The 27955-nt window shown below is 55.0% G+C and overlaps 1 protein-coding gene across 1 annotated transcript in view; it reads left to right on the top strand.

Moving 5' to 3' along the window:
- Positions 1-25766, top strand: part of LOC149913238 (myosin regulatory light chain 11) — a 32664-nt gene extending 6898 nt beyond the window's left edge. The window contains exons 3-7 of the mRNA XM_090130402.1: positions 2071-2146; positions 10157-10261; positions 14357-14435; positions 17545-17593; positions 25515-25766. Of these exons, the coding sequence (XP_089986528.1) occupies positions 2071-2146; positions 10157-10261; positions 14357-14435; positions 17545-17593; positions 25515-25619 (414 nt within the window). The 3' untranslated portion in view covers positions 25620-25766. The remainder of the gene's footprint in view (positions 1-2070; positions 2147-10156; positions 10262-14356; positions 14436-17544; positions 17594-25514) is intronic.
- The last annotated feature ends 2189 nt before the right edge of the window (positions 25767-27955 follow it).

The raw sequence follows: 27955 nt of genomic DNA, 5'->3' as shown, positions 1-27955 counted from the left end.
TTCTCCCCCCGTGATCCCATTGTCCCCCCATTGTCCCCCATTGTCCCCCAATGTCCCCCATTGTCCCCAATGTTCCCCATTGTCCCCCAGTGATCCCATTGTCCCCCCATTGTCCCCCACTGTCCCCTATTGTCCCCCCATTGTCCCCCATTGTCCCCAATGTGCCCCCAATGTCCCCTATTGTCCCCCATTATCCCATTGTCCCCCCATATGGCCCCCATTGTCCCCCATTGTCCCCCAATGTCCCCCATTGTCCCCTTGTGATCCCATTGTTCCCCCATTGTCCCCCATTGTCCCCAATGTCCCCTATTGTCCCCCATTGTTCCCCCATTGTCCCCCATATGGCCCCCATTGTCCCCTTGTGATCCCATTGTCCCCCCATTGTCCCCCATTGTCCCCCATTGTTCCCCCATTGTCCCCCATATGGCCCCCATTGTCCCCAATGTGCCCCCAATGTCCCCTATTGTCCCCCATTGTCTCCCCATTGTCCCCCATATGGCCCCCATTGTCCCCCTGTGATCCCATTGTCCCCCCATTGTCCCCCAATGTCCCCCATTGTCCCTCCATTGTCCCCAATGTCCCCCCAACTTCCCCCCATTGTCCCCCATTGTCCCCCATATGGCCCCCATTGTCCCCCTGTGATCCCATTGTCCCCCCATATGGCCCCCATTGTCCCCCTGTGATCCCATTGTCCCCCCATTGTCCCCCATTGTCCCCCATTGTCCCCCACTGTCCCCCCAACGTCACCCCATTGTCCCCCAGTGTCCCCCATGCTCCCCCCGTGATCCCATTGTCCCCCCATTGTCCCCCATTGTCCCCTATTGTCCCCAATGTCCCCATTGTCCCCAATGTCCCCATATCTCTGTGTCCCCATATCCACGTATGGCCCCCATTGGCCCCAATGTCCCCCCATTGTCCCCCAATGTCCCCCACTGCCCCCCCAACGTCACCCCATTGTCCCCCATTCTCCCCCCGTGATCCCATTGTCCCCCCATTGTCCCCCATTGTCCCCCAATGTCCCCCATTGTCCCCAATGTTCCCCATTGTCCCCCAGTGATCCCATTGTCCCCCCATTGTCCCCCACTGTCCCCTATTGTCCCCCCATTGTCCCCCATTGTCCCCAATGTGCCCCCAATGTCCCCTATTGTCCCCCATTATCCCATTGTCCCCCCATATGGCCCCCATTGTCCCCCATTGTCCCCCAATGTCCCCCATTGTCCCCTTGTGATCCCATTGTCCCCCCATTGTCCCCCATTGTCCCCCAATGTCCCCCATTGTCCCCTTTGTCCCCTATTGTCCCCCATTCTCCCCCCGTGATCCCATTGTCCCCCCATATGGCCCCTATTGTCCCCATTGTCCCCCATTCTCCCCCAATATCCCCCATTGTCCCCCATTGTCCCCCATTGTCCCCAAATGTCCCCATGTCCCTATTGTCCCCCACGTATCCCAATGTCCCCAAATATCCCCAATGTCCCCAAATGTTCCCAATGTCCCAAATGTCCCCTATTGTCCCCCATTGTCCCCAAATGTCCCCATTGTCCCCAAATGTCCCCAAATGTTCCCAAATGTCCCTGTGTCCCCCATTGTCCCCATTGTCCCCCATTGTCCCACAAATGTCCCCCATTGTCCCCAAATGTCCCCAAATGTCCCTGTGTCCCCAAATGTCCCCATTGTCCCCAAATGTCCCTGTGTCCCCCAATGTCCCCATTGTCCCCATTGTCCCCAAATGTCCCCAAATGTCCCTGTGTCCCCAAATGTCCCCAAATGTCCCCATTGTCCCCAAATGTCCCCCATTGTCCCCCATTGTCCCCAAATGTCCCCAAATGTCCCTGTGTCCCCATTGTCCCCCATTGTCCCCAAATGTCCCCAAATGTCCCTGTGTCCCCCAAATGTCCCCAAATGTCCCCATTGTCCCCACATATCCCAATGTGTCCCTATTGTCCCCAAATGTCCCCAAATGTCCCCTATTGTCCCCCATTGTCCCCAAATGTCCCCCAATGTCCCCCAATGTCCCCCAATGTCCCTATTGTCCCTATCGCCCCCCCCATATCGCGATATATATCCCCGCAGGCGTTCACGGTGATCGATCAGAACCGGGATGGCATCATTGATAAGGACGACCTCAGGGAGACCTTCGCAGCCATGGGTAGGGGTGTGGCCCTTTAAGAAGGGGGGCGGGGCTTTTTAAGAAGGGGGCGGGGCCTCGAAGAAGGGGGCGGGGCCTTGGAGAAGGGGCGTGGCCCCTTAAGAAGGGGGGCGGGGCCATTAAGAAGGGTGCGTGGCCTTGGAGAAGGGGTGTGGCCCTTTAAGAAGGGGGGCGGGGCTTTTTAAGAAGGGGGCGGGGCCTCGAAGAAGGGGGCGTGGCCTTGGAGAAGGGGCGTGGCCCTTTAAGAAGGGGGCGGGGCATTTAAAGAAGGGGGCGGGGTCTTTAAGATGGGGACTGGCCCTTTAAGAAGGGGGCGGGGCTTTTAAAGAAGGGGGTGGGGCCATTAGGAAGGGGGCGTGGCCTTGAAGAAGGGGCGTGGCCCTTGAAGAAGGGGAAGACCCTTTAAGAAGGGGGCGGAGCTTTAGAAGAAGGGGGCGGGGTCTTTTAAGAGGGGGCGTGGTTCTTTAAGAAGGGGGCGTGGCCCTTTAAGAAGGGGGCGGGGCTTTTAAAGAAGGGGGTGGGGCCATTAAGAAGGGGGCGTGGCCTTGAAGAAGGGGCATGGCCCTTGAAGAAGGGGAAGACCCTTTAAGAAGGGGGCGGAGCTTTAGAAGAAGGGGGCGGGGTCTTTAAGAGGGGGCGTGGCCCTTTAAGAAGGGGGCATGGCCCTTTAAGAAGGGGGCGGGGCCCTTTAAGAAGGGGGCGGGGCTTTTAAAGAAGGGGGCGTCGCCTTTAAGAAGGGTGTGCCCCTTTTAGAAGGGGGTGTGGCCCCTTTAAGAAGGGTGTGGCCCTTTAAGAAGGGGACTGGCCCTTTAAGAAAGGTGCGGGCCCTTTAAGAAGGGGGTGTGGCCCCTTAAGAAGGGGCGGAGCCTTTAAGATGGCGACTGGCCCTTTAAGAAGGGGCAGAGCCTTTAAGATGGGGACTGGCCCTTTAAGAAGGGGGAGGGGTCTTTAAGAAGGGGGTGTGGCCCTTTAAGAAGGGGGTGGGGCCCTTTAATAAGGGGTGTGGCCCTTTAAGAAGGGGGGTGTGGCCCTTTAAGAGGAGGGCGGGGCCCTTAAGATAGGAACTGGCCCTTTAAGAAGGGGCGTGGTCCTTTAAGAAGGGGCGTGGCCCTTTAAGAAGGGGGGTGTGGCCCTTTAAGAGGAGGGCGGGGCCCTTAAGATAGGAACTGGCCCTTTAAGAAGAGGGCGTGGTCCTTGAAGAAGGGGCGTGGCCCTTTAAGAAGGGGCAGACCCTTTAAGAAGGGGGCGGGGCTTTTTAAGAAGGCGGTGGGGTCTTTAAGACGGGGACTGGCCCTTTAAGAAGGGGGCGGGGCCTTTAAGAAGGGGGCGGGGCCTTTTAAGAAGGGGGCGGAGCCTAAAAAGGGGCAGGGCCAATAGGAAGTGGTGCATATGAGGGGGCAGAGCCCTTTAAGAAGGGGACTGGCCCTTTAAGAAGGGGGCGGGGCTTTTAAAGAAAGGGGCGGGGCCTTGAAGAAGGGGGCGGGACCATGAAGAAGGGGGCGGAGCCTAAAAAGGGGCAGGGCCAATAGGAAGTGGTGCATATGAGGGGGCAGGGCCCTTTAAGAAGGGGGGCGGGGCCTTTAAGAAGGGGGGCGGGGCCTTTAAGAAGGGGGCGGGGCCTTTAAGAAGTGGGCGGGGCGTGACCCTATATGGGGATGGGTGACCCTATAAGGGTAGAGGTGACCCCATAGGGTTTATGCTGACCCTATAGGGTTCATGCTGACCCCATAGGGGTAATGCCGACCCCATAAGTTTAATGCCGACCCCATAGGGGATGACTGACCCCATAGGGTTCATGCTGACCCCATAGGATTAATGCTGACCCCATAGGGTTAATGCCGACCCCATAGGGGATGGCTGACCCCATAGGGTTCATGCTGACCCCATAAGTTTAATGCCGACCCCATAGGGGATGGCTGACCCCATAAGGTTAATGCTGACCCCATAGGGTTAATGCCGACCCCATAGGGGATGGCTGACCCTATAGGGTTCATGCTGACCCCATAAGTTTAATGCTGACCCCATAGGATTAATGCTGACCCCATAAGTTTAATGCTGACCCCATAGAGGTAAAGCTGACCCCATAGGGTTAATGCTGACCCCATAGGGGATGGCTGACCCCATAGGATTAATGCTGACCCCATAAGTTTAATGCCGACCCCATAGGGGTAATGCTGACCCCATAGGATTCATGCTGACCCCATAAGTTTAATGCCGACCCCATAGGATTAATGCTGACCCCATAGGATTAATGGTGACCCCATAGGTTTAATGGTGACCCCATAGGATTAAAGCTGACCCCATAAGTTTAATGCTGACCCCATAGGGTTAATGCCGACCCCATAAGTTTAATGCTGACCCCATAGAGGTAAAGCTGACCCCATAGGGTTAATGCTGACCCCATAGGGTTAATGCTGACCCCATAGGATTAATGCTGACCCCATAGGATTAAAGCTGACCCCATAGGGGATGGCTGACCCCATAGGGTTAATGCTGACCCCATAAGTTTAATGCTGACCCTATAGGGTTAATGCTGACCCCATAGGGGATGGCTGACCCCATAGGTTTAATGCTGACCCCATAAGTTTAATGCTGACCCCATAGGTTTAATGCTGACCCCATAGGTGTAAAGCTGACCCTATAGGATTAATGCTGACCCCATAGGGGATGGCTGACCCTATAGGGTTCATGCTGACCCCATAAGTTTAATGCTGACCCCATAGGGTTCATGCTGACCCCATAAGATTAATGCTGACCCCATAGAGGTAAAGCTGACCCCATAGGGTTAATGCTGACCCCATAGGGTTAATGCTGACCCCATAAGTTTAATGCTGACCCTATAGGGTTAATGCTGACCCCATAGGATTAATGCTGACCCTATAGGGTTCATGCTGACCCCATAAGTTTAATGCTGACCCCATAGGGTTCATGCTGACCCCATAAGTTTAATGCTGACCCCATAGAGGTAAAGCTGACCCCATAGGGTTAATGCTGACCCCATAGGTGTAAAGCTGACCCCATAGGATTAATGCTGACCCCATAGGGGATGGCTGACCCCATAGGATTAATGCTGACCCCATAAGATTAATGCTGACCCCATAGAGGTAAAGCTGACCCCATAGGGTTAATGCTGACCCCATAGGGTTAATGCTGACCCCATAAGTTTAATGCTGACCCTATAGGGTTAATGCTGACCCCATAGGGGATGGCTGACCTCATAGGTTTAATGCTGACCCCATAAGATTAATGCTGACCCCATAGAGGTAAAGCTGACCCCATAGGGTTAATGCTGACCCCATAGGGTTAATGCTGACCCCATAAGTTTAATGCTGACCCTATAGGGTTAATGCTGACCCCATAGGGGATGGCTGACCTCATAGGTTTAATGCTGACCCCATAAGTTTAATGCTGACCCCATAGGGTTCATGCTGACCCCATAAGGTTAATGCCGACCCCATAGGGGATGGCTGACCCTATAGGGTTCATGCTGACCCCATAAGTTTAATGCTGACCCCATAGGATTAATGCTGACCCCATAAGTTTAATGCTGACCCCATAGGATTAATGCCGACCCCATAGGGTTCATGCTGACCCCATAAGTTTAATGCCGACCCCATAGGGGATGGCTGACCCTATAGGGTTCATGCTGACCCCATAAGTTTAATGCTGACCCCATAGGATTAATGCTGACCCCATAAGTTTAATGCTGACCCCATAGGGGTAATGCTGACCCCATAGGTTTAATGTTGATCCCATAGGGTTAATGCTGACCCCATAAGTTTAATGCCGACCCCATAGGATTAATGCTGACCCCATAGGGGTAATGCTGACCCCATAAGTTTAATGCTGACCCCATAGGGTTAATGCTGACCCCATAGGATTAATGCTGACCCCATAGGGGTAATGCTGACCCCATAGGATTCATGCTGACCCCATAGGATTAATGCTGACCCCATAGGATTAATGGTGACCCCATAGGTTTAATGGTGACCCCATAAGTTTAATGCTGACCCCATAGGGTTCATGCTGACCCCATAGGGGATGGCTGACCCCATAAGTTTAATGCTGACCCCATAGGTGTAAAGCTGACCCCATAGGGGTAAAGCTGACCCCATAGGGGGTGGCTGACCCCATAGGATTAATGCTTACCCCATAAGTTTAATGCTGACCCCATAGGGGATGGCTGACCCCATAAGAGTAGGGATGACCCCATAGGGGTAGAAGTGACCCCATAGGATTAATGCTGACCCCATAGGGTTAATGCTGACCCCATAAGGTTAATGCTGACCCCATAGGGTTCATGCCGACCCCATAGGGTTAATGCTGACCCCATAAGTTTAATGCTGACCCCATAGGGTTAATGCTGACCCCGTAAGTTTAATGCTGACCCCATAGGGTTAATGCTGACCCTATAGGGTTCATGCTGACCCCATAGGGGTAATGCCGACCCCATAAGTTTAATGCCGACCCCATAGGGGATGGCTGACCCTATAGGGTTCATGCTGACCCCATAGGGGTAATGCTGACTCCATAGGGGTAATGCTGACCCCATAGGGGATGGCTGACCCCATAAGAGTAGGGATGACCCCATAGGGGTAGAAGTGACCCCATAGGATTAATGCTGACCCCATAGGGTTAATGCTGACCCCATAGGTTTAATGCTGACCCCATAGGGTTCATGCTGACCCCATAAGTTTAATGCCGACCCCATAGGGGTAAAGCTGACCCCATAGGGGATGGCTGGCCCCATAAGTTTAATGCCGACCCCATAGGGGTAATGCCGACCCCATAGGGGATAGCTGACCCCATAAGTTTAATGCTGACCCCATAGGATTAATGCTGACCCCATAAGTTTAATGCTGACCCCATAGGATTAATGCTGACCCCATAAGTTTAATGCTGACCCCATAGGGGTAAAGCTGACCCCATAGGGGATGGCTGACCCCATAGGGTTCATGCTGACCCCATAAGTTTAATGCTGACCCCATAGGTTTAATGGTGACCCCATAAGTTTAATGCTGACCCCATAGGGTTCATGCTGACCCCATAGGGGATGGCTGACCCCATAAGTTTAATGCTGACCCTATAGGGTTCATGCTGACCCCATAAGTTTAATGCTGACCCCATAGGTTTAATGGTGACCCCATAAGTTTAATGCTGACCCCATAGGGTTCATGCTGACCCCATAGGGGATGGCTGACCCCATAAGTTTAATGCTGACCCTATAGGGTTCATGCTGACCCCATAAGTTTAATGCTGACCCCATAGGGTTAATGCTGACCCCATAAGTTTAATGCCGACCCCATAGGGGATGGCTGACCCCATAGGATTAATGCTGACCCCATAGGATTAATGCCGACCCCATAGGATTAATGCTGACCCCATAGGGGTAAAGCTGTCCCTATAGGGTTCATGCTGACCCCATAGGATTAATGCTGACCCCATAGGATTAATGCTGACCCTATAGGGTTAATGCTGACCCCATAGGATTAATGCTGACCCTATAGGGGATGGCTGACCCCATAGGATTAATGCTGACCCCATAGGATTAATGCTGACCCCATAGGTGTAAAGCTGACCCCATAGGATTAATGCTGACCCCATAGGATTAATGCTGACCCCATAAGTTTAATGCTGACCCCATAGGGGTAAAGCTGACCCCATAGGGGATGGCTGACCCCATAGGGTTCATGCTGACCCCATAAGTTTAATGCTGACCCCATAGGTTTAATGGTGACCCCATAAGTTTAATGCTGACCCCATAGGGTTCATGCTGACCCCATAGGGGATGGCTGACCCCATAAGTTTAATGCTGACCCCATAGGGTTCATGCTGACCCCATAGGGGGTGGCTGACCCCATAGGGGTAATGCTGACCCCATAGGATTAATGCTGACCCCATAGGGGTAATGCTGACCCCATAAGTTTAATGCTGACCCTATAGGGTTCATGCTGACCCCATAAGTTTAATGGTGACCCCATAGGGTTAATGCTGACCCCATAGGGGTAATGCTGACCCCATAGGATTAATGCTGACCCCATAAGTTTAATGCTGACCCCATAGGGGTAATGCTGACCCCATAGGATTAATGCTGACCCCATAGGGTTAATGCTGACCCCATAGGGGATGGCTGACCCCATAAGTTTAATGCCGACCCCATAGGGGATGGCTGACCCTATAGGGTTCATGCTGACCCCATAAGTTTAATGCCGACCCCATAGGATTAAAGCTGACCCCATAGGGTTCATGCTGACCCCATAAGTTTAATGCTGACCCCATAGGGTTCATGCTGACCCCATAGGGGGTGGCTGACCCCATAGGGGTAATGCTGACCCCATAGGATTAATGCTGACCCCATAGGGGTAATGCTGACCCCATAAGTTTAATGCTGACCCTATAGGGTTCATGCTGACCCCATAAGTTTAATGCTGACCCCATAGGGTTCATGCTGACCCCATAGGGGGTGGCTGACCCCATAGGGGTAATGCTGACCCCATAGGATTAATGCTGACCCCATAGGGGTAATGCTGACCCCATAAGTTTAATGCTGACCCCATAGGATTAATGCTGACCCCATAAGTTTAATGCTGACCCCATAGGTGTAAAGCTGACCCCATAGGATTAATGCTGACCCCATAGGATTAATGCTGACCCCATAGGATTAATGCTGACCCCATAGGTGTAAAGCTGACCCCATAGGATTAATGCTGACCCCATAGGATTAATGCTGACCCCATAGGTGTAAAGCTGACCCCATAGGATTAATGCTGACCCCATAGGATTAATGCTGACCCCATAGGATTAATGCTGACCCCATAGGTGTAAAGCTGACCCCATAGGGGTAATGCTGACCCCATAGGTGTAAAGCTGACCCCATAGAATTAAAGCTGACCCCATAGGGGGTGGCTGACCCCATAGGATTAATGGTGACCCCATAAGTTTAATGCTGACCCCATAGGGTTCATGCTGACCCCATAAGTTTAATGCTGACCCCATAGGGTTCATGCTGACCCTATAGGGGATGGCTGACCCCATAGGTTTAATGCTGACCCCATAGGATTAATGCTGACCCCATAGGGGTAATGCCGACCCCATAGGGTTAATGCTGACCCCATAAGTTTAATGCCGACCCCATAGGGGATGGCTGACCCTATAGGGTTCATGCTGACCCCATAAGTTTAATGCCGACCCCATAGGATTAATGCTGACCCCATAGAGGTAAAGCTGACCCCATAGGGTTAATGCTGACCCCATAGGGGATGGCTGACCCCATAAGTTTAATGCCGACCCCATAGGGGTAATGCTGACCCCATAGGATTAATGCTGACCCCATAAGTTTAATGCTGACCCCATAGGGTTCATGCTGACCCCATAAGTTTAATGCTGACCCCATAGAGGTAAAGCTGACCCCATAGGGTTAATGCCGACCCCATAGGGAATGGCTGACCCCATAGGGTTCATGCTAACCCCGTAGGGGTAATGCTGACCCCATAGGATTAATGCTGACCCCATAGGGGTAAAGCTGACCCCATAAGAGTAGAGGTGACCCCATAGGATTAATGCTGACCCCATAGGATTAATGCTGACCCCATAGGGGTAATGCTGACCCCATAAGTTTAAAGCTGACCCCATAGGGAGATGGCTGACCCCATAGGGTTAATGCTGACCCCATAGGATTAATGGTGACCCCATAAGTTTAATGCCGACCCCATAGGGGATGGCTGACCCCATAGGATTAATGCTGACCCCATAGGGGTAATGCTGACCCCATAGGGGATGGCTGACCCCATAGGATTAATGCTGACCCCATAGGGGTAATGCCGACCCCATAGGGGTAAAGCTGACCCCATAGGATTAATGCCAACCCCATAGGGGATGGCTGACCCCATAAGAGTAGGGATGACCCCATAGGGGTAGAAGTGACCCCATAGGGTTAATGCTGACCCCATAAGTTTAATGCTGACCCCATAAGTTTAATGCCGACCCCAAATGCCCCCCCCTGCCCCATAGGGCGGCTGAACGTGAAGAACGAGGAGCTGGACGCCATGATCAAGGAGGCCAGCGGCCCCATCAACTTCACCGTCTTCCTCACCATGTTTGGGGAGAAGCTCAAAGGTCAGCCCTGCCCCATAGATCCGCCCCATAGATCCTCACCTGCCCCATAGATCTGCCCCATAGATCCGCCCTGCCCCATAGATCTGCCCCACAGATCCACCCTGCCCCATAGATCCGCCACTGCCACATAAATCCCCACCTGCCCCACAGATCCGCCCTGCCCCATAGATCTGCCCCACAGATCCTCACCTGCCCCATAGATCCTCACCTGCCCCATAGATCCGCCCTGCCCCATAGATCCTCACCTGCCCCATAGATCCGCCACTGCCCCATAGATCTGCCCTGCCCCATAGATCCGCCCCATAGATCCTCACCTGCCCCATAGATCTGCCACTGCCCCATAGATCTGCCCTGCCCCTTAGATCTTCCACTGCTGCCCCATAGATCCGCCACTGCCCCATAGATCTGCCCTGCCCCATAGATCTGCCCTGCCCCATAGATCCTCACCTGCCCCATAGATCTGCCCCATAGATCCCCACCTGCCCCATAGATCTGCCCTGCCCCATAGATCTGCCCCATAGATCCTCACCTGCCCCATAGATCCTCACCTGCCCCATAGATCCGCCCTGCCCCATAGATCCACCACTGCTGCCCCATAGATCCCCACCTGCCCCACAGATCCGCCCTGCCCCATAGATCCGCCCCACAGATCCCCACCTGCCCCATAGATCCGCCCCACAGATCCACCCTGCCCCATAGATCCGCCACTGCCACATAAATCCCCACCTGCCCCATAGATCCGCCCTGCCCCATAGATCTGCCCCACAGATCCTCACCTGCCCCATAGATCCGCCCCATAGATCCTCACTTGCCCCATAGATCCGCCCCACAGATCCTCACCTGCCCCATAGATCCGCCCCATAGATCCACCCTGCCCCAAAAATCTGCCACTGCCCCATAGATCCCCACCTGCCCCATAGATCCGCCACTGCCACATAAATCCCCACCTGCCCCATAGATCCGCCCTGCCCCATAGATCCGCCCCACAGATCCTCACCTGCCCCATAGATCCGCCCCACAGATCCTCACCTGCCCCATAGATCCACCCTGCCCCATAGATCCACCACTGCTGCCCCATAGATCCCCACCTGCCCCATAGATCTGCTCTACCCCATAGATCCTCACCTGCCCCATAGATCTGCCCCATAGATCCTCATCTGCCCCATAGATCCGCCCCACAGATCCTCACTTGCCCCATAGATCCGCCCCACAGATCCACCCTGCCCCATAGATCCGCCACTGCCACATAAATCCCCACCTGCCCCATAGATCCGCCCTGCCCCATAGATCCTCACCTGCCCCATAGATCTGCCCCATAGATCCCCACCTGCCCCATAGATCTGCCCTGCCCCATAGATCTGCCCCATAGATCCTCACCTGCCCCATAGATCCTCACCTGCCCCATAGATCTGCCCTGCCCCATAGATCCACCACTGCTGCCCCATAGATCCCCACCTGCCCCACAGATCCGCCCTGCCCCATAGATCCGCCCCACAGATCCTCACCTGCCCCATAGATCCGCCACTGCCACATAAATCCCCACCTGCCCCATAGATCCGCCCTGCCCCATAGATCTGCCCCACAGATCCTCACCTGCCCCATAGATCCGCCCCACAGATCCACCCTGCCCCATAGATCCGCCACTGCCACATAAATCCCCACCTGCCCCATAGATCCGCCCTGCCCCATAGATCTGCCCCACAGATCCTCACCTGCCCCATAGATCCGCCCCACAGATCCGCCCTGCCCCATAGATCCGCCCCATAGATCCGCCCTGCCCCATAGATCCGCCACTGCCACATAAATCCCCACCTGCCCCATAGATCCGCCACTGCCACATAAATCCCCACCTGCCCCATAGATCCGCCCTGCCCCATAGATCCGCCCCAGAGATCCTCACCTGCCCCATAGATCCGCCCCACAGATCCTCACCTGCCCCATAGATCCGCCACTGCCACATAAATCCCCACCTGCCCCATAGATCCATCCCTGCCCCATAGATCCCGCCCTGCCCCATAGATCCATCCCTGCCCCATAGATCCTCCCTGCCCCATAGATCCTCACCTGCCCCATAGATCTGCCACTGCCCCATAGATCCCCACCTGCCCCATAGATCCTCACCTGCCCCATAGATCCATCCCTGCCCCATAGATCTGCCACTGCCCCATAGATCCGCCCCATAGATCTGCCCTGCCCCATAGATCTGCCACTGCCTCATAGATCATCTCTGCCCCATGGATCCGCCCCATAGATCCCCACCTGCCCCATAGATCCACCACTGCTGCCCCACAGATCCATCCCTGCCCCATAGATCCCCACCTGCCCCATAGATCCTCCCTGTCCCATAGATCCATCCCTGCCCCATAGATCCCCACCTGCCCCATAGATCCATCCCTGCCCCATAGATCCTCCCTGCCCAATAGATCCCCCATCCCTGCCCCATAGATCCCCACCTGCCCCATAGATCCACCACTGCTGCCCCACAGATCCACCACTGCCCCATAGATCCCCACCTGCCCCATAGATCCTCCCTGTCCCATAGATCCATCCCTGCCCCATAGATCCCCACCTGCCCCATAGATCCATCCCTGCCCCATAGATCCTCCCTGCCCCATAGATCCATCCCTGACCCATAGATCCACCACTGCTGCCCCATAGATCCCCTATCCCTGCCCCATAGATCCACCACTGCCCCATAGATCCCCCATCCCTGCCCCATAGATCCATCCCTGCCCCATAGATCCACCACTGCTGCCCCATAGATCCACCACTGCCCCATAGATCCATCCCTGCCCCATAGATCCACCACTGCCCCATAGATCCATCCCTGCCCCATAGATCCCCTATCCCTGCCCCATAGATCCGCCACTGCCCCATAGATCTGCCACTGCTCCATAGATCCACCCCATAGATCCATCCCTGCCCCATAGATCCATCCCTGCCCCATAGATCTGCCACTGCTCCATAGATCCACCCCATAGATCCCCACCTGCCCCATAGATCCACCACTGCTGCCCCATAGATCCACCACTGCCCCATAGATCCCCACCTGCCCCATAGATCCCCCATCCCTGCCCCATAGATCCATCCCTGCCCCATAGATCCATCCCTGCCCCATAGATCCCTACCTGCCCCATAGATCCATCCCTGCCCCATAGATCCCCCATCCCTGCCCCATAGATCCCCACCTGCCCCATAGATCCACCACTGCTGCCCCATAGATCCACCACTGCCCCATAGATCCACCACTGCTGCCCCATAGATCTTCCCTGCCCCATAGATACGCCACTGCCCCATAGATCTGCCCTGCCCCATAGATCTGCCACTGCCTCATAGATCATCTCTGCCCCATGGATCCGCCCCATAGATCCCCACCTGCCCCATAGATCCACCACTGCTGCCCCATAGATCCACCACTACTGCCCCATAGATCCCCACCTGCCCCATAGATCCATCCCTGCCCCATAGATCTGCCACTGCTGCCCCATAGATCTGCCACTGCCCCATAGATCCCTCCCTGCCCCATAGATCCATCCCTGCCCCATAGATCCACCACTGCCCCATAGATCCATCCCTGCCCCATAGATCTGCCACTGCTGCCCCATAGATCTGCCACTGCCCCATAGATCCCTCCCTGCCCCATAGATCCATCCCTGCCCCATAGATCCACCACTGCCCCATAGATCCACCACTGCTGCCCCATAGATCCACCACTGCCCCATAGATCCATCCCTGCCCCATAGATCCACCACTGCCCCATAGATCCACCACTGCCCCATAGATCCCCCATCCCTGCCCCATAGATCCCCACCTGCCCCATAGATCCCCCATCCCTGCCCCATAGATCCTCCCTGCCCCATAGATCCTCCCTGCCCCATAGATCCCCACCTGCCCCATAGATCCCCCACTGCCCCATAGATCTGCCACTGCCCCATAGATCCACCACTGCCCCATAGATCCATCCCTGCCCCATAGATCCACCACTGCCCCATAGATCCATCCCTGCCCCATAGATCCCCACCTGCCCCATAGATCCCCCATCCCTGCCCCATAGATGCCCCCCGACCCCATGCTGACCCCCGCGACCCCACACAGGCGCTGACCCCGAGGACGTCATCATGGGGGCCTTCAAGGTGCTGGACCACGACGGGAAGGGCTCCATCAAAAAGAAATTGTGAGTGGAGGGGCAGGGGTCAAAGGTCAGGGGTCAGGGGTCATGGGGTCAAGGGGTCAAGGGGTCAAGGGTCAAAGGGCTTGGGGTTTGGGGGTTATGGGGTCAATGGGGAAAGGGGTCCATCAAAAAGAAATTGTGAGTGGGGGTCAGGGGTCAAAGGTCAGGGGTCAGGGTGTCAGGGGGTCAAGAGGTCATGGGGTCAGTGGGGTTTGGGGTTATGGGGTCAATAGGGTTTGGGATTATGGGGTTATGGGGTCTGGGGTCAATGGGGAAGAGGTCCAGCAAAAAGAGCTTGTGAATGTGGGTTAGGGGTCAAAGGTCAGGGGTCAGGGGGTCAATGGGGTCATGGGGTCAAGGGTCAAGTGGCTTGGGGTTATGGGGTTATGGGGTCAGTGGGGAAGGGGTGTTATGGGGTCAATTGGGAAATGGGTCCATCAAAAAGAGCTTGTGAGTGGGGGGTCAGGGGTCAAAGGTCAGGGTTCAGGGGGTCATGGGGTCAAGAGGTCATGGTGTCAGTGGGGTTTGGGGTTATGGGGTCAATAGGGCTTGGGATTATGGGGTTATGGGGTCAATGGGGAAGAGGTCCATCAAAAAGAAATTGTGAGTGGGGGGGCAGGGGTCAAAGGTCAGGGTCAGGGGTCATGGGGTCAAGGGGTCAAGGGTCAAGTGGCTTGGGGTTATGGGGTTATGGGGTCAGTGGGGTCAGGGGTGTTATGGGGTCAGTCGGGAAGGGCTCCATCAAAAAGAAAGTGTGAGTGGGGGTTATGGGGTCAAAGGTCAGGGGTCAGGGGTCAAGGGGTCAATGGGGTCATGGGGTCAGTGGGGTTAGTTATGGGGTTATGGGGTCAGGGGGGTTATGGGGTCAATGGGGAAAGGGCTCCATCAAAAAGAAATTGTGAGTGGGGGGGCAGGGGTCAAAGGTCAGGGGTCATGGGGTCAAGGGTCATGGGGTCAGTGGGGTTAGTTATGGGGTTATGGGGTCAGGGGGGTTATGGAGTCTGGGGTCAATGGGGAAGAGGTCCAGCAAAAAGAGCTTGTGAATGTGGGTTAGAGGTCAAAGGTCAGGGGTCAGGGGGTCACTGGGGTCATGGGGTCAAGGGTCAAGTGGCTTGGGGTTATGGGGTTATGGAGTCAGGGGGGTTATGGGGTGTGGGGGGAAGGGGTCCATCAAAAAGAGCTTGTGAGTGGGGGGTCAGGGGTCAAAGGTCAGGGGTCAGGGGGTCACTGGGGTCATGGGGTCAAGGGTCAAGTGGCTTGGGGTTATGGGGTTATGGGGTCATGGGGTGTGGGGTTATGGGGTCAATGGGGAAAGGGGTCCATCAAAAAGAGCTTGCGAGGAGGGGGTCAGGGGTCAAAGGTCAGGGGTCAGGGGTCATGGGGTCAATGGTGTCAGTGGGGTTTGGGGTTATGGGGTCAATAGGGCTTGGGATTATGGGGTTATGGGGTCAATGGGGAAGAGGTCCATGAAAAAGAAATTGTGAGTGGGGGGTCATGGGGTCAAAGGTCAGGGGTCAGGGATCAAGGGTCAAGTGGCTTGGGGTTATGGGGTTATGGGGTCATGGGGTGTGGGGTTATGGGGTCAATGGGGAAGAGGTCCAGCAAAAAGAGCTTGTGTATGTGGGTTAGGGGTCAAAGGTCAGGGGTCAGGGATCAAGGGTCAAGTGGCTTGGGGTTATGGGGTTATGGGGTCATGGGGTGTGGGGTTATGGGGTCAATGGGGAAGAGGTCCAGCAAAAAGAGCTTGTGTATGTGGGTTAGGGGTCAAAGGTCAGGGGTCAGGGGGTCAATGGGGTCATGGGGTCAAGGGTCAAGTGGCTTGGGGTTATGGGGTTATGGGGTTATTGGGTCAGGGGGGTTATGGGGTCAATGGGGAAAGGGCTCCATCAAAAAGAAATTGTGAGTGGGGGGGCAGGGGTCAAAGGTCGGGGGTCAGGGGGTCAGGGGGTCAAGGGTCAAGTGGCTTTTGGTTATGGGGTTTTGGGCTTATGGGGTTATGGGGTCAGGGGGGTTATGGGGTCAATTGGGAAGGGGTCCATCAAAAAGAGCTTGTGAGTGGGGGGTCAGGGGTCAAAGGTCAGGGGTCAGGGGGTCAGGGGGTCTATAGGGTTATGGAGTTTGGGGTTAGTTATGGGGTTATGGGGTCAGGGGGTTATGGGGTCAGTGGGGACATTGGGATCAGGGTGTTTATGGGGTCTATAGGGTTATGGGGTCAGGGGTGTTATAGGGTCAGGGGGGTTATGGGGTCAGTGGGGACATTGGGGTCAGGGTGTTTATGGGGTCTATAGGGTTATGGGGTCAGGGGGTTTATAGGGTCAGGGGGGTTATGGGGTCATGGGGGGAGTAAGGGGGGGGTTATGGGGTCAGTGGGTTATGGGGTCAGAGGGGTTATAGGGTCAGGGGGGTTATGGGGTCAGGGGCGTTATGGGGTCATGGGGGGAGAAAGGGGGGGTTATGGGGTCAGTGGGGACATTGGGGTCAGGGTGTTTATGGGGTCTATAGGGTTATGGGGTCAGGGGGGCTCTTTGGGGTCTTTGGGGTCTTTGGGGACATTGGGGTCAGGGTGTTTATGGGATCTATAGGGTTATGGGGTCAGGGGAGCTCTTTGGCGTCTTTGGGGTCTTTGGGGTTATGGGGTCAGTGGGGACATTGGGGTCAGGGTGTTTATGGGGTCTATAGGGTTATGGGGTCAGGGGGTTTATAGGGTCAGGGGGGTTATGGGGTCAGGGGGGCTCTTTGGGGTCTTTGGGGTCTTTGGGGTTATGGGGTCAGTGGGGACATTGGGGTCAGGGGGGCTCTTTGGGGTCTTTGGGGTCTTTGGGCATATTGGGGTCAGCGTGTTTATGGGGTCTATAGGGTTATGGGGTCAGGGGGTTTATAGGGTCAGGGGGGTTATGGGGTCAGGGGGGTTATGGGGTCATGGGGGGAGTAAGGGGGGGTTATGGGGTCAGGGGGTTATGGGGTCAGTGGGGTTATGGGGTCAGTGGGGACATTGGGATCAGGGTGTTTATGGGGTCTATAGGGTTATGGGGTCAGGGGGGCTCTTTGGGGTCTTTGGGGTTTTTGGGGTTGACCCGGGGGTCCCAAAATTGACCCCCCTCCCCCCCCCCAGCCTGGAGGAGCTGCTGACCACGCAGTGCGACCGCTTCACCCCCGAGGAGGTGAGCCCACAAAAACCCCATAGAAACCCCATAAATACCCCAGAGGAACCCCATAGAAGCCCCATAGAGACCCCATGGAAACCCCATAGGAACCCCATAGAAACCCCATAGAAATCCAGAGAAACCCCATAGAAACCCGATAGAAATCCATGGAAACCCCATAAGAACCCCATAGAAACCCCAAAAATACCCCATAGAGACCCCATGGAAACCCCATAGAGACCCCATAGGAACCCCATAGAAACCCCATAGAGACCCCATAGGAACCCCATAAATACCCCATAGGAACCCCATAGAAACCCCATAGAAACCCCATAGGAACTCCATAGGAACCCCATAGAAACCCCATAGAAACCCCATAGAGACCCCATAAAAACCCCATAGAAACCCCATAGGAACCCCATAGGAACCCCATAGAAACCCCATAGAAATCCAGAGAAACCCCATAGAAACCCGATAGAAATCCATGGAAACCCCATAAGAACCCCATAGAAACCCCAAAAATACCCCATAGAGACCCCATGGAAACCCCATAGAGACCCCATAGGAACCCCATAGAAACCCCATAGAGACCCCATAGGAACCCCATAAATACCCCATAGGAACCCCATAGAAACCCCATAGAAACCCCATAGGAACTCCATAGGAACCCCATAGAAACCCCATAGAAACCCCATAGAGACCCCATAAAAACCCCATAGAAACCCATGGAAACCCCACAGCCCCATAGGAACCCCATAAATACCCCATAGGAACCCCATAGAGACCCCATAGGAACCCCATAGAAACCCCATAGAAACCCCATAGAGACCCCATGGAAACCCCATAAATACCCCATAGAAACCCCATAGAGACCCCATAGGAACCCCATAGAAACCCCATAGAAACCCCATAGGAACTCCATAGGAACCCCATAGAAACCCCATAGAAACCCCATAGAGACCCCATAAAAACCCCATAGAAACCCATGGAAACCCCACAGCCCCATAGGAACCCCATAAATACCCCGTAGGAACCCCATAGAGACCCCATAGGAACCCCATAGAAACCCCATAGAGACCCCATAGGAACCCCATAGAGACCCCATAGAAACCCACAGAAACCCCATAGAAACCTGATAGAAACCCCATGGAAACCCCACAGCCCCATAGAAACCCCATGGAAACCCCATAGAAATCCAGAGAAACCCCATAGAAACCCGATAGAAATCCATGGAAACCCCATAAGAACCCCATAGAAACCCCATAAATACCCCATAGAGACCCCATGGAAACCCCATAGAGACCCCATGGAACCCCATAGAGACCCCATGGAACCCCATAGAGACCCCATAGGAACCCCATAGAAACCCCATAGAGACCCCATAGGAACCCCATAAATACCCCATAGGAACCCCATAGGAACCCCATAGAAACCCCATAGGAACTCCATAGGAACCCCATAGAAACCCCATAGAAACCCCATAGAGACCCCATAGGAACCCCATAGAAACCCCATAAATACCCCATAGGAACCCCATAGAAACCCCATAGAAACCCCATAGGAACCCCATAGAAACCTCATAAATACCCCATAGGAACCCCATAGAAATCCAGAGAAACCCCATGGAAACCCCACAGCCCCATAGAAACCCCATAGAAACCCCATAGAAACCCCATGGAAACCCCATGGAAACCCCATAGAGACCCCATAAATACCCCATAGAAACCCCATAGAGACCCCATGGAAACCCCATAGGAACCCCATAAATACCCCATAGGAACCCCATAGAAACCCCATAGAGACCCCATAGGAACCCCATAGGAACCCCATAGAAATCCAGAGAGACCCCATAGGAACCCCATAGAAACCCCATAGAAACCCCATAGAGACCCCATGGAAACCCCATAAATACCCCATAGAAACCCCATAGAGACCCCATAGGAACCCCATAGAAACCCCATAGAAACCCCATAGGAACTCCATAGGAACCCCATAGAAACCCCATAGAAACCCCATAGAGACCCCATAAAAACCCCATAGAAACCCATGGAAACCCCACAGCCCCATAGGAACCCCATAAATACCCCGTAGGAACCCCATAGAGACCCCATAGGAACCCCATAGAAACCCCATAGAGACCCCATAGGAACCCCATAGAGACCCCATAGAAACCCACAGAAACCCCATAGAAACCTGATAGAAACCCCATGGAAACCCCACAGCCCCATAGAAACCCCATGGAAACCCCATAGAAATCCAGAGAAACCCCATAGAAACCCGATAGAAATCCATGGAAACCCCATAAGAACCCCATAGAAACCCCATAAATACCCCATAGAGACCCCATGGAAACCCCATAGAGACCCCATGGAACCCCATAGAGACCCCATGGAACCCCATAGAGACCCCATAGGAACCCCATAGAAACCCCATAGAGACCCCATAGGAACCCCATAAATACCCCATAGGAACCCCATAGGAACCCCATAGAAACCCCATAGGAACTCCATAGGAACCCCATAGAAACCCCATAGAAACCCCATAGAGACCCCATAGGAACCCCATAGAAACCCCATAAATACCCCATAGGAACCCCATAGAAACCCCATAGAAACCCCATAGGAACCCCATAGAAACCTCATAAATACCCCATAGGAACCCCATAGAAATCCAGAGAAACCCCATGGAAACCCCACAGCCCCATAGAAACCCCATAGAAACCCCATAGAAACCCCATGGAAACCCCATGGAAACCCCATAGAGACCCCATAAATACCCCATAGAAACCCCATAGAGACCCCATGGAAACCCCATAGGAACCCCATAAATACCCCATAGGAACCCCATAGAAACCCCATAGAGACCCCATAGGAACCCCATAGGAACCCCATAGAAATCCAGAGAAACCCCATAGAAACCCGATAGAAATCCATGGAAACCCCATAAGAACCCCATAGAAACCCCATAAATACCCCATAGAGACCCCATGGAAACCCCATAAGAACCCCATAGAAACACCAAAAATACCCCATAGAGACCCCATAGAAACCCCAGAGAAACCCCAGAGAAACCCCATAGAAACCCCGTAGGAACCCCATAGGAACCCCATAGAAACCCCATGGAAACCCCATGGAAACCCCATAGAAACCCCATAGGAACCCCATAGAAACCCGATAGAGACCCCATAGGAACCCCATAGGAACCCCATAAATACCCCATAGGAACCCCATAGAAACCCCATAAATACCCCATAGGAACCCCATAGAAATCCAGAGAAACCCCATGGAAACCCCACAGCCCCATAGAAACCCCATGGAAACCCCATAGGAACTCCATAGGAACCCCATAGAAACCCCATAGAAACCCCATAGAGACCCCATAAAAACCCCATAGAAACCCATGGAAACCCCACAGCCCCATAGGAACCCCATAGAGACCCCATAGGAACCCCATAGGAACCCCATAGAAACCCCATAAATACCCCATAGGAACCCCATAGAAGCCCCATAGAGACCCCATGGAAACCCCATAGGAACCCCATAGAAACCCCATAGAAATCCAGAGAAACCCCATAGAAACCCGATAGAAATCCATGGAAACCCCATAAGAACCCCATAGAAACCCCATAAATACCCCATAGAGACCCCATGGAAACCCCATAGAGACCCCATAGGAACCCCATAGAAACCCCATAGAGACCCCATAGGAACCCCATAGAAACCCCATAGAGACCCCATAGGAACCCCATAGGAACCCCATAGAAACCCCGTAGAAATCCAGAGAAACCCCATAGAAACCCGATAGAAATCCATGGAAACCCCATAAGAACCCCATAGAAACCCCAAAAATACCCCATAGGAACCCCATAAATACCCCAGAGGAACCCCATAGAAGCCCCATAGAGACCCCATGGAAACCCCATAGGAACCCCATAGGAACCCCATAGAAACCCCAAAAATACCCCATAGAGACCCCATAGACCCCAAACCTCCCCCATACGACCCCATAGACCCCAAATCTCCCCCATACGAGCCCATAGGACCCCATAAGACCCCCAAACCTCCCCCATAAGACCCCCCCAGACCCCATAGGACCCCCAAATCTCCCCCATACGACCCCATAGACCCCAAAACCTCCCCCAAATCTCCCCCATACGACCCCATAGGACCCCATAGGACCCCAAACCTCCCCCATAGGACCCCATAAGACCCCCAAATCTCCCCCATACGACCCCATAGGACCCCATAGACCCCAAAACCTTCCCCAGATCTCCCCCATAGGACCCCATAGGACCCCAAAACATCCCCCATAAGACCCCCAGACCCCCAAATCTCCCCCATAGGACCCCATAGACCCCCCAAATCTCCCCCATACGACCCCATAGACCCCAAATCTCCCCCATACGACCCCATAGGACCCCATAAGACCCCCAAACCTCCCCCATACGACCCCATAGACCCCAAATCTCCCCCATAAGACCCCATAGGACCCCAAAACATCCCCCATAGGACCCCATAGACCCCCCAAATCTCCCCCATACGACCCCATAGACCCCAAATCTCCCCCATAGACCCCACTAGACCCCCCCAGACCCCCAAATCCCCCCCATAGGACCCCATAAGACCCCCAAACCTCCCCCATAAGACCCCATAGGACCCCAAAACATCCCCCATAAGACCCCCCCAGACCCCCCCAGACCCCCAAATCTCCCCCATACGACCCCATAGACCCCAAATCTCCCCCATACGACCCCATAGGACCCCATAAGACCCCCAAACCTCCCCCATAAGACCCCCCCAGACCCCATAGGACCCCCAAACCTCCCCCATAAGACCCCATAGGACCCCATAGGAACCCAAACCTCCCCCATACGACCCCATAGGACCCCATGAGACCCCCAAACCTCCCCCAGATCTCCCCCATAGGACCCCATAGGACCCCAAACATCCCCCATAAGAACCCCCCAGACCCCATAGGACACCCAAATCTCCCCCATACGACCCCATAGGACCCCATAAGACCCCCAAACCTCCCCCATAAGACCCCCCCAGACCCCATAGGACCCCCAAATCTCCCCCATACGACCCCATAGGACCCCATAAGACCCCCAAACCTCCCCCAAACCTCCCCCATAGGACCCCAGATCTCCCCCATAGACCCCAAACCTCCCCCATACGACCCCATAGACCCCCAAACCTCCCCCATACGACCCCATAGACCCACAAATCTCCCCCATACGACCCCATAGGACCCCATAGACCCCCAAATCTCCCCCATACGACCCCATAGACCCCCAGATCTCCCCCATACGACCCCATAGACCCCCAAATCTCCCCCATAGGGCCCCATAGACCCCCAAATCTCCCCCATACGACCCCATAGGACCCCATAAGACCCCCAAACCTCCCCCATACGACCCCATACGACCCCAAAACCTCCCCCAATCTCCCCCATAGGACCCCATAGGACCTCATAGACCCCCAAACCTCCCCCATAAGACCCCCAGACCCCCAAATCTCCCCCATACGACCCCATACGACCCCATAGCCCCCCCCCAGACCATCCCAGACCCCCAAACCTCCCCCATACGACCCCATAGACCCCAAAACCTCCCCCATACGACCCCATAGAGCCACAAATCTCCCCCATACGACCCCATAGGACCCCATAAGACCCCCAAACCTCCCCCATAAGACCCCCAGACCCCCAAATCTCCCCCATAGGACCCCAAACCTTCCCCATACGACCCCATAGACCCCAAAACCTCCCCCATACGACCCCATAGACCCCCAAATCTCCCCCATACGACCCCATAGACCCCCAAACCTCCCCCATACGACCCCATAGACCCCAAAACCTCCCCCATAAGACCCCCAGACCCCCAAATCTCCCCCATAGGACCCCAAACCTTCCCCATACGACCCCATAGACCCCAAAACCTCCCCCATACGACCCCATAGACCCCCAAATCTCCCCCATACGACCCCATAGACCCCAAAACCTCCCCCATACGACCCCATAGACCCCAAAACCTCCCCCATACGACCCCATAGGACCCGAAATCTCCCCCATACGACCCCATAGGACCCCATAAGACCCCCAAACCTCCCCCATAAGACCCCCCCAGACCCCATAGGAGCCCCAAACCTCCCCCATAAGACCCCATACGACCCCATAGACCCCCAAACCTCCCCCATACGACCCCATAGACCCCAAAACCTCCCCCAAACCTCCCCCATAGGATCCCATAGGACCCCATAGACCCCCAAATCTCCCCCATACGACCCCATAGACCCCAAATCTCCCCCATAGGACCCCATAGGACCCCATAGACCCCCAAACCTCCCCCATACGACCCCATAGACCCCCAGATCTCCCCCATACGACCCCATACGACCCCATAGACCCCCAAACCTCCCCCATAAGACCCCATAGACCCCAAAACCTCCCCCAGATCTCCCCCATAGGACCCCAAAACCTCCCCCAAACCTCCCCCATAGGATCCCATAGGGCCCCATAGACCCCCAATCTCCCCCATACGACCCCATAGACCCCCAAATCTCCCCCATACGACCCCATACGACCCCATAAGACCCCCAAACCTCCCCCATAAGACCCCCCAGACCCCCCCAGACCCCCAAACCTCCCCCATACGACCCCATAGGACCCCAAAACCTCCCCCAAACCTCCCCCATAGGATCCCATAGGGCCCCATAGACCCCCAATCTCCCCCATACGACCGCATAGCACCCCATAGACCCCAAATCTCCCCCATAAACCCCATAGACCCCCAAACCTCCCCCATACGACCCCCAGACCCCCAAATCTCCCCCGTACGACCCCATAAGACCCCCAAACCTCCCCCATACGACCCCATAGACCCCCAGATCTCCCCCATACGACCCCATAGGACCCCATAAGACCCCCAAACCTCCCCCATAAGACCCCCCCAGACCCCATAGGACCCCATAGGACCCCAGATCTCCCCCATAGGACCCCATAGACCCCAAAACCTCCCCCAAACCTCCCCCATAGGACCCCAGATCTCCCCCATAGACCCCAAACCTCCCCCATACGACCCCATAGACCCCCAAACCTCCCCCATACGACCCCATAGACCCCCAGATCTCCCCCATACGACCCCATACGACCCCATAGACCCCCAGATCTCCCCCATACGACCCCATAGGACCCCATAAGACCCCCAAACCTCCCCCATAAGACCCCATAGGACCCCATAAGGCCCCAAATCTCCCCCATACGACCCCATAGGACCCCATAAGGCCCCAAATCTCCCCCATACGACCCCATAGACCCCCAGATCTCCCCCATACGACCCCATAGGACCCCATAAGACCCCCAAACCTCCCCCATAAGACCCCATAGGACCCCATAAGGCCCCAAATCTCCCCCATACGACCCCATAGGACCCCATAAGGCCCCAAATCTCCCCCATACGACCCCATAGACCCCCAGATCTCCCCCATACGACCCCATAGGACCCCATAAGACCCCCAAACCTCCCCCATAAGACCCCCCCAGACCCCATAGGACCCCCAAACCTCCCCCATAAGACCCCATAGGACCCCATAGGACCCCAAACCTCCCCCATACGACCCCATACGACCCCATGAGACCCCCAAACCTCCCCCAGATCTCCCCCATACGACCCCATAGGACCCCAAACCTCCCCCAAATCTCCCCCATACGACCCCATAGGACCCCATAAGACCCCCAAACCTCCCCCATAAGACCCCCCCAGACCCCATAGGACCCCCAAACCTCCCCCATAAGACCCCATAGGACCCCATAAGGCCCCAAATGTCCCCCATACGACCCCATAGGACCCCATAAGACCCCCAAACCTCCCCCATAAGACCCCCCCAGACCCCATAGGACCCCTCCAACCCCACTCCCCCCTTTCCCCCCCCCCCCCCAGATCAAGAACATGTGGGCCGCCTTCCCCCCCGACGTGGCCGGCAACGTGGATTACAAGAACATCTGCTACGTCATCACCCACGGCGAGGACAAGGAGGGGGAGTGACCCCATAACGCCACCCCATAACTTGTGGGACCCCAGAACGGGACCCCCACCCCCCCCGGGAACCCATCGCCAGACCCCAAAGCGGGATCCCATATCGGGAACCACCCCAAATCCTGGGGCCGTCCCAATAAAGCTGCGCTTTTTCCAGGTGCCTGTTTGACGTTTATGGGGTTTTGGGGGGACTTATGGGGTCTTATGGGGTTCCATGAGGTCTTATGGGGTTCTGGTGAGGTCTTATGGGGTCTTATGGGGTCTTATGGGGTTCCATGGAGTCTTACGGGGTCTTATGGGGGCTTATGGGACTCTATGGGGTCTTATGGGGTCCTGGTGGGGTCTTATGGGGTCTTATAGGGTTCTGGTGGGTTCTTATGGGGTTCCATGAGGTCTTAGGGGTTCTGGTGGTGTCTTAAGAGGTCTTATGGGGTTCCATGAGCTCTTATGGGGTCTTATGGGACTCCATGGGGTCTTATGGGGTTCTGGTGGGGTCTTAAGGGGTCTTATGAGACTCCATGGGGTCTTACGGGGTCTTATGGGGTTCCATGAGGTTTTATGGGGTCTTATGGGGTCTCCATGGATTCTTATGGGGTCTTGTGGGGTCTTATGGGTTTCTGGTGGGGTCTTATGGGATCTTATAGGGTTCTGGTGGGGTCTTATGGGGTCTTATGGGGTCTTAAAGGGTTCTGGTTGGGTCTTATGGGGTCTTATGGGGTTCCATGAGGTCTTCTGGGGCTCTGGTGGGATCTTATGGGGTCCTATATGGTTCTGATGGGGTCTTATGGGGTCTTATGGGGTCTTACGGGATCTTATGGGGTCTTATGGGGTCTTATGGGGTTCCATGAGGTCTTATGGGGTGCTGGTGGGATCCTATGGGGTCTTATGGGGTTCTGGAGGGATCTTATGGGGTCTTATGGGACGCGGCACATCATCACCCACGGCGAGGACAAGGAGGGGGAGTGACCCCATAACGCCACCCCATAACTTGTGGGACCCCAGAACGGGACCCCCACCCCCCCCGGGAACCCATCGCCAGACCCCAAAGCGGGATCCCATATCGGGAACCACCCCAAATCCTGGGGCCGTCCCAATAAAGCTGCGCTTTTTCCAGGTGCCTCTTCGATGTTTATGGGGTTTTGGGGGGACTTATGGGGTCTTATGGGGTCTCATGGGGGTCTTATGGGGTCTTACGGGGTCTAATGGGGTCTCATGGGGTCTTATGAGGTTCCATGGGGTCTTATGGGATCTTATGGGGTCTTATGGGGTTCCATGAGGTCTTATGGGGTTCTGGTGGGGTCTTATGGGGTTCCATGAGGTCTTATGGGGACTTATGGGGTTCTGGTGAGGTCTTATGGGGTTCCATGGGGTCTTATGGGGTCTTATGGGGTTCCATGAGGTCTTCTGGGGCTCTGGTGGGATCTTATGGGGTCTTATAGGGTTCTGGTGGGGTCTTATGGGGTCTTATGGGGTCTTATGTGGTTCCATGAGGTCTTATGGGGTTCTGGTGTGGTTTTATGGGGTCTTATGGGGTCTTATGGGGTTCTGGAGGGATCTTATGGGTTCTTATGGGACGCGGCACATCATCACCCACGGCGAGGACAAGGAGGGGGAGTGACCCCATAACGCCACCCCATAACTTGTGGGACCCCAGAACGGGACCCCCACCCCCCCCGGGAACCCATCGCCAGACCCCAAAGCGGGATCCCATATCGGGAACCACCCCAAATCCTGGGGCCGTCCCAATAAAGCTGCGCTTTTTCCAGGTGCCTCTTCGATGTTTATGGGGTTTTATGGGGTCTTATGGGGTGCAGGTGGGGTCTTATGGGGTTCCATGAGGTCTTACGGGGTTCTGGTGGTGTCTTATGGGGTCTTATGGGATCTTATGGGGTCTTATGGGGTTCCATGAGGTCTTATGGGGTCTTATGGGGTTCCATGGTGTCTTATGGGGTCTTGTGGGGTCTTAAGGGGTCTTATGAGACTCCATGGGGTCTTATGGGGTCTTACGGGGTTCCATGGGGTCTTATGGGATCTTTTGGGGTCTTATGGGGTCTTATGGGGTTCCATGAGGTCTTATGGGGTTCTGGTGGGGTCTTATGGGGTCTTATGGGATCTTATGGGGTTCCATGAGGTCTTATGGGGTCTTATGAGACTCCATGGGGTCTTATGGGGTCTTATGAGGTCTTATGGGGTCTTGTGGGGTCTTATGGGGTCTTATGGGGTCTTATGGGGTTCCATGGTGTCTTATGGGGTTCTGATGGGGTCTCATGGGGTCTTATGGGGTTATGGGGGGGTCTTATGGGGTCTTATGTGGTTCCATGAGGTCTTATGGGGTTCTGGTGTGG

The sequence above is a fragment of the Phasianus colchicus genome, chromosome 40 (genome assembly GCF_987193195.1).
Source record: "Phasianus colchicus chromosome 40, bPhaCol1.hap1.1, whole genome shotgun sequence".
Lineage (NCBI taxonomy): Eukaryota > Metazoa > Chordata > Aves > Galliformes > Phasianidae > Phasianus > Phasianus colchicus.
Note: the sequence above shows the minus strand (reverse complement) of the source record. Positions and strands in the feature narration are given on the sequence as shown.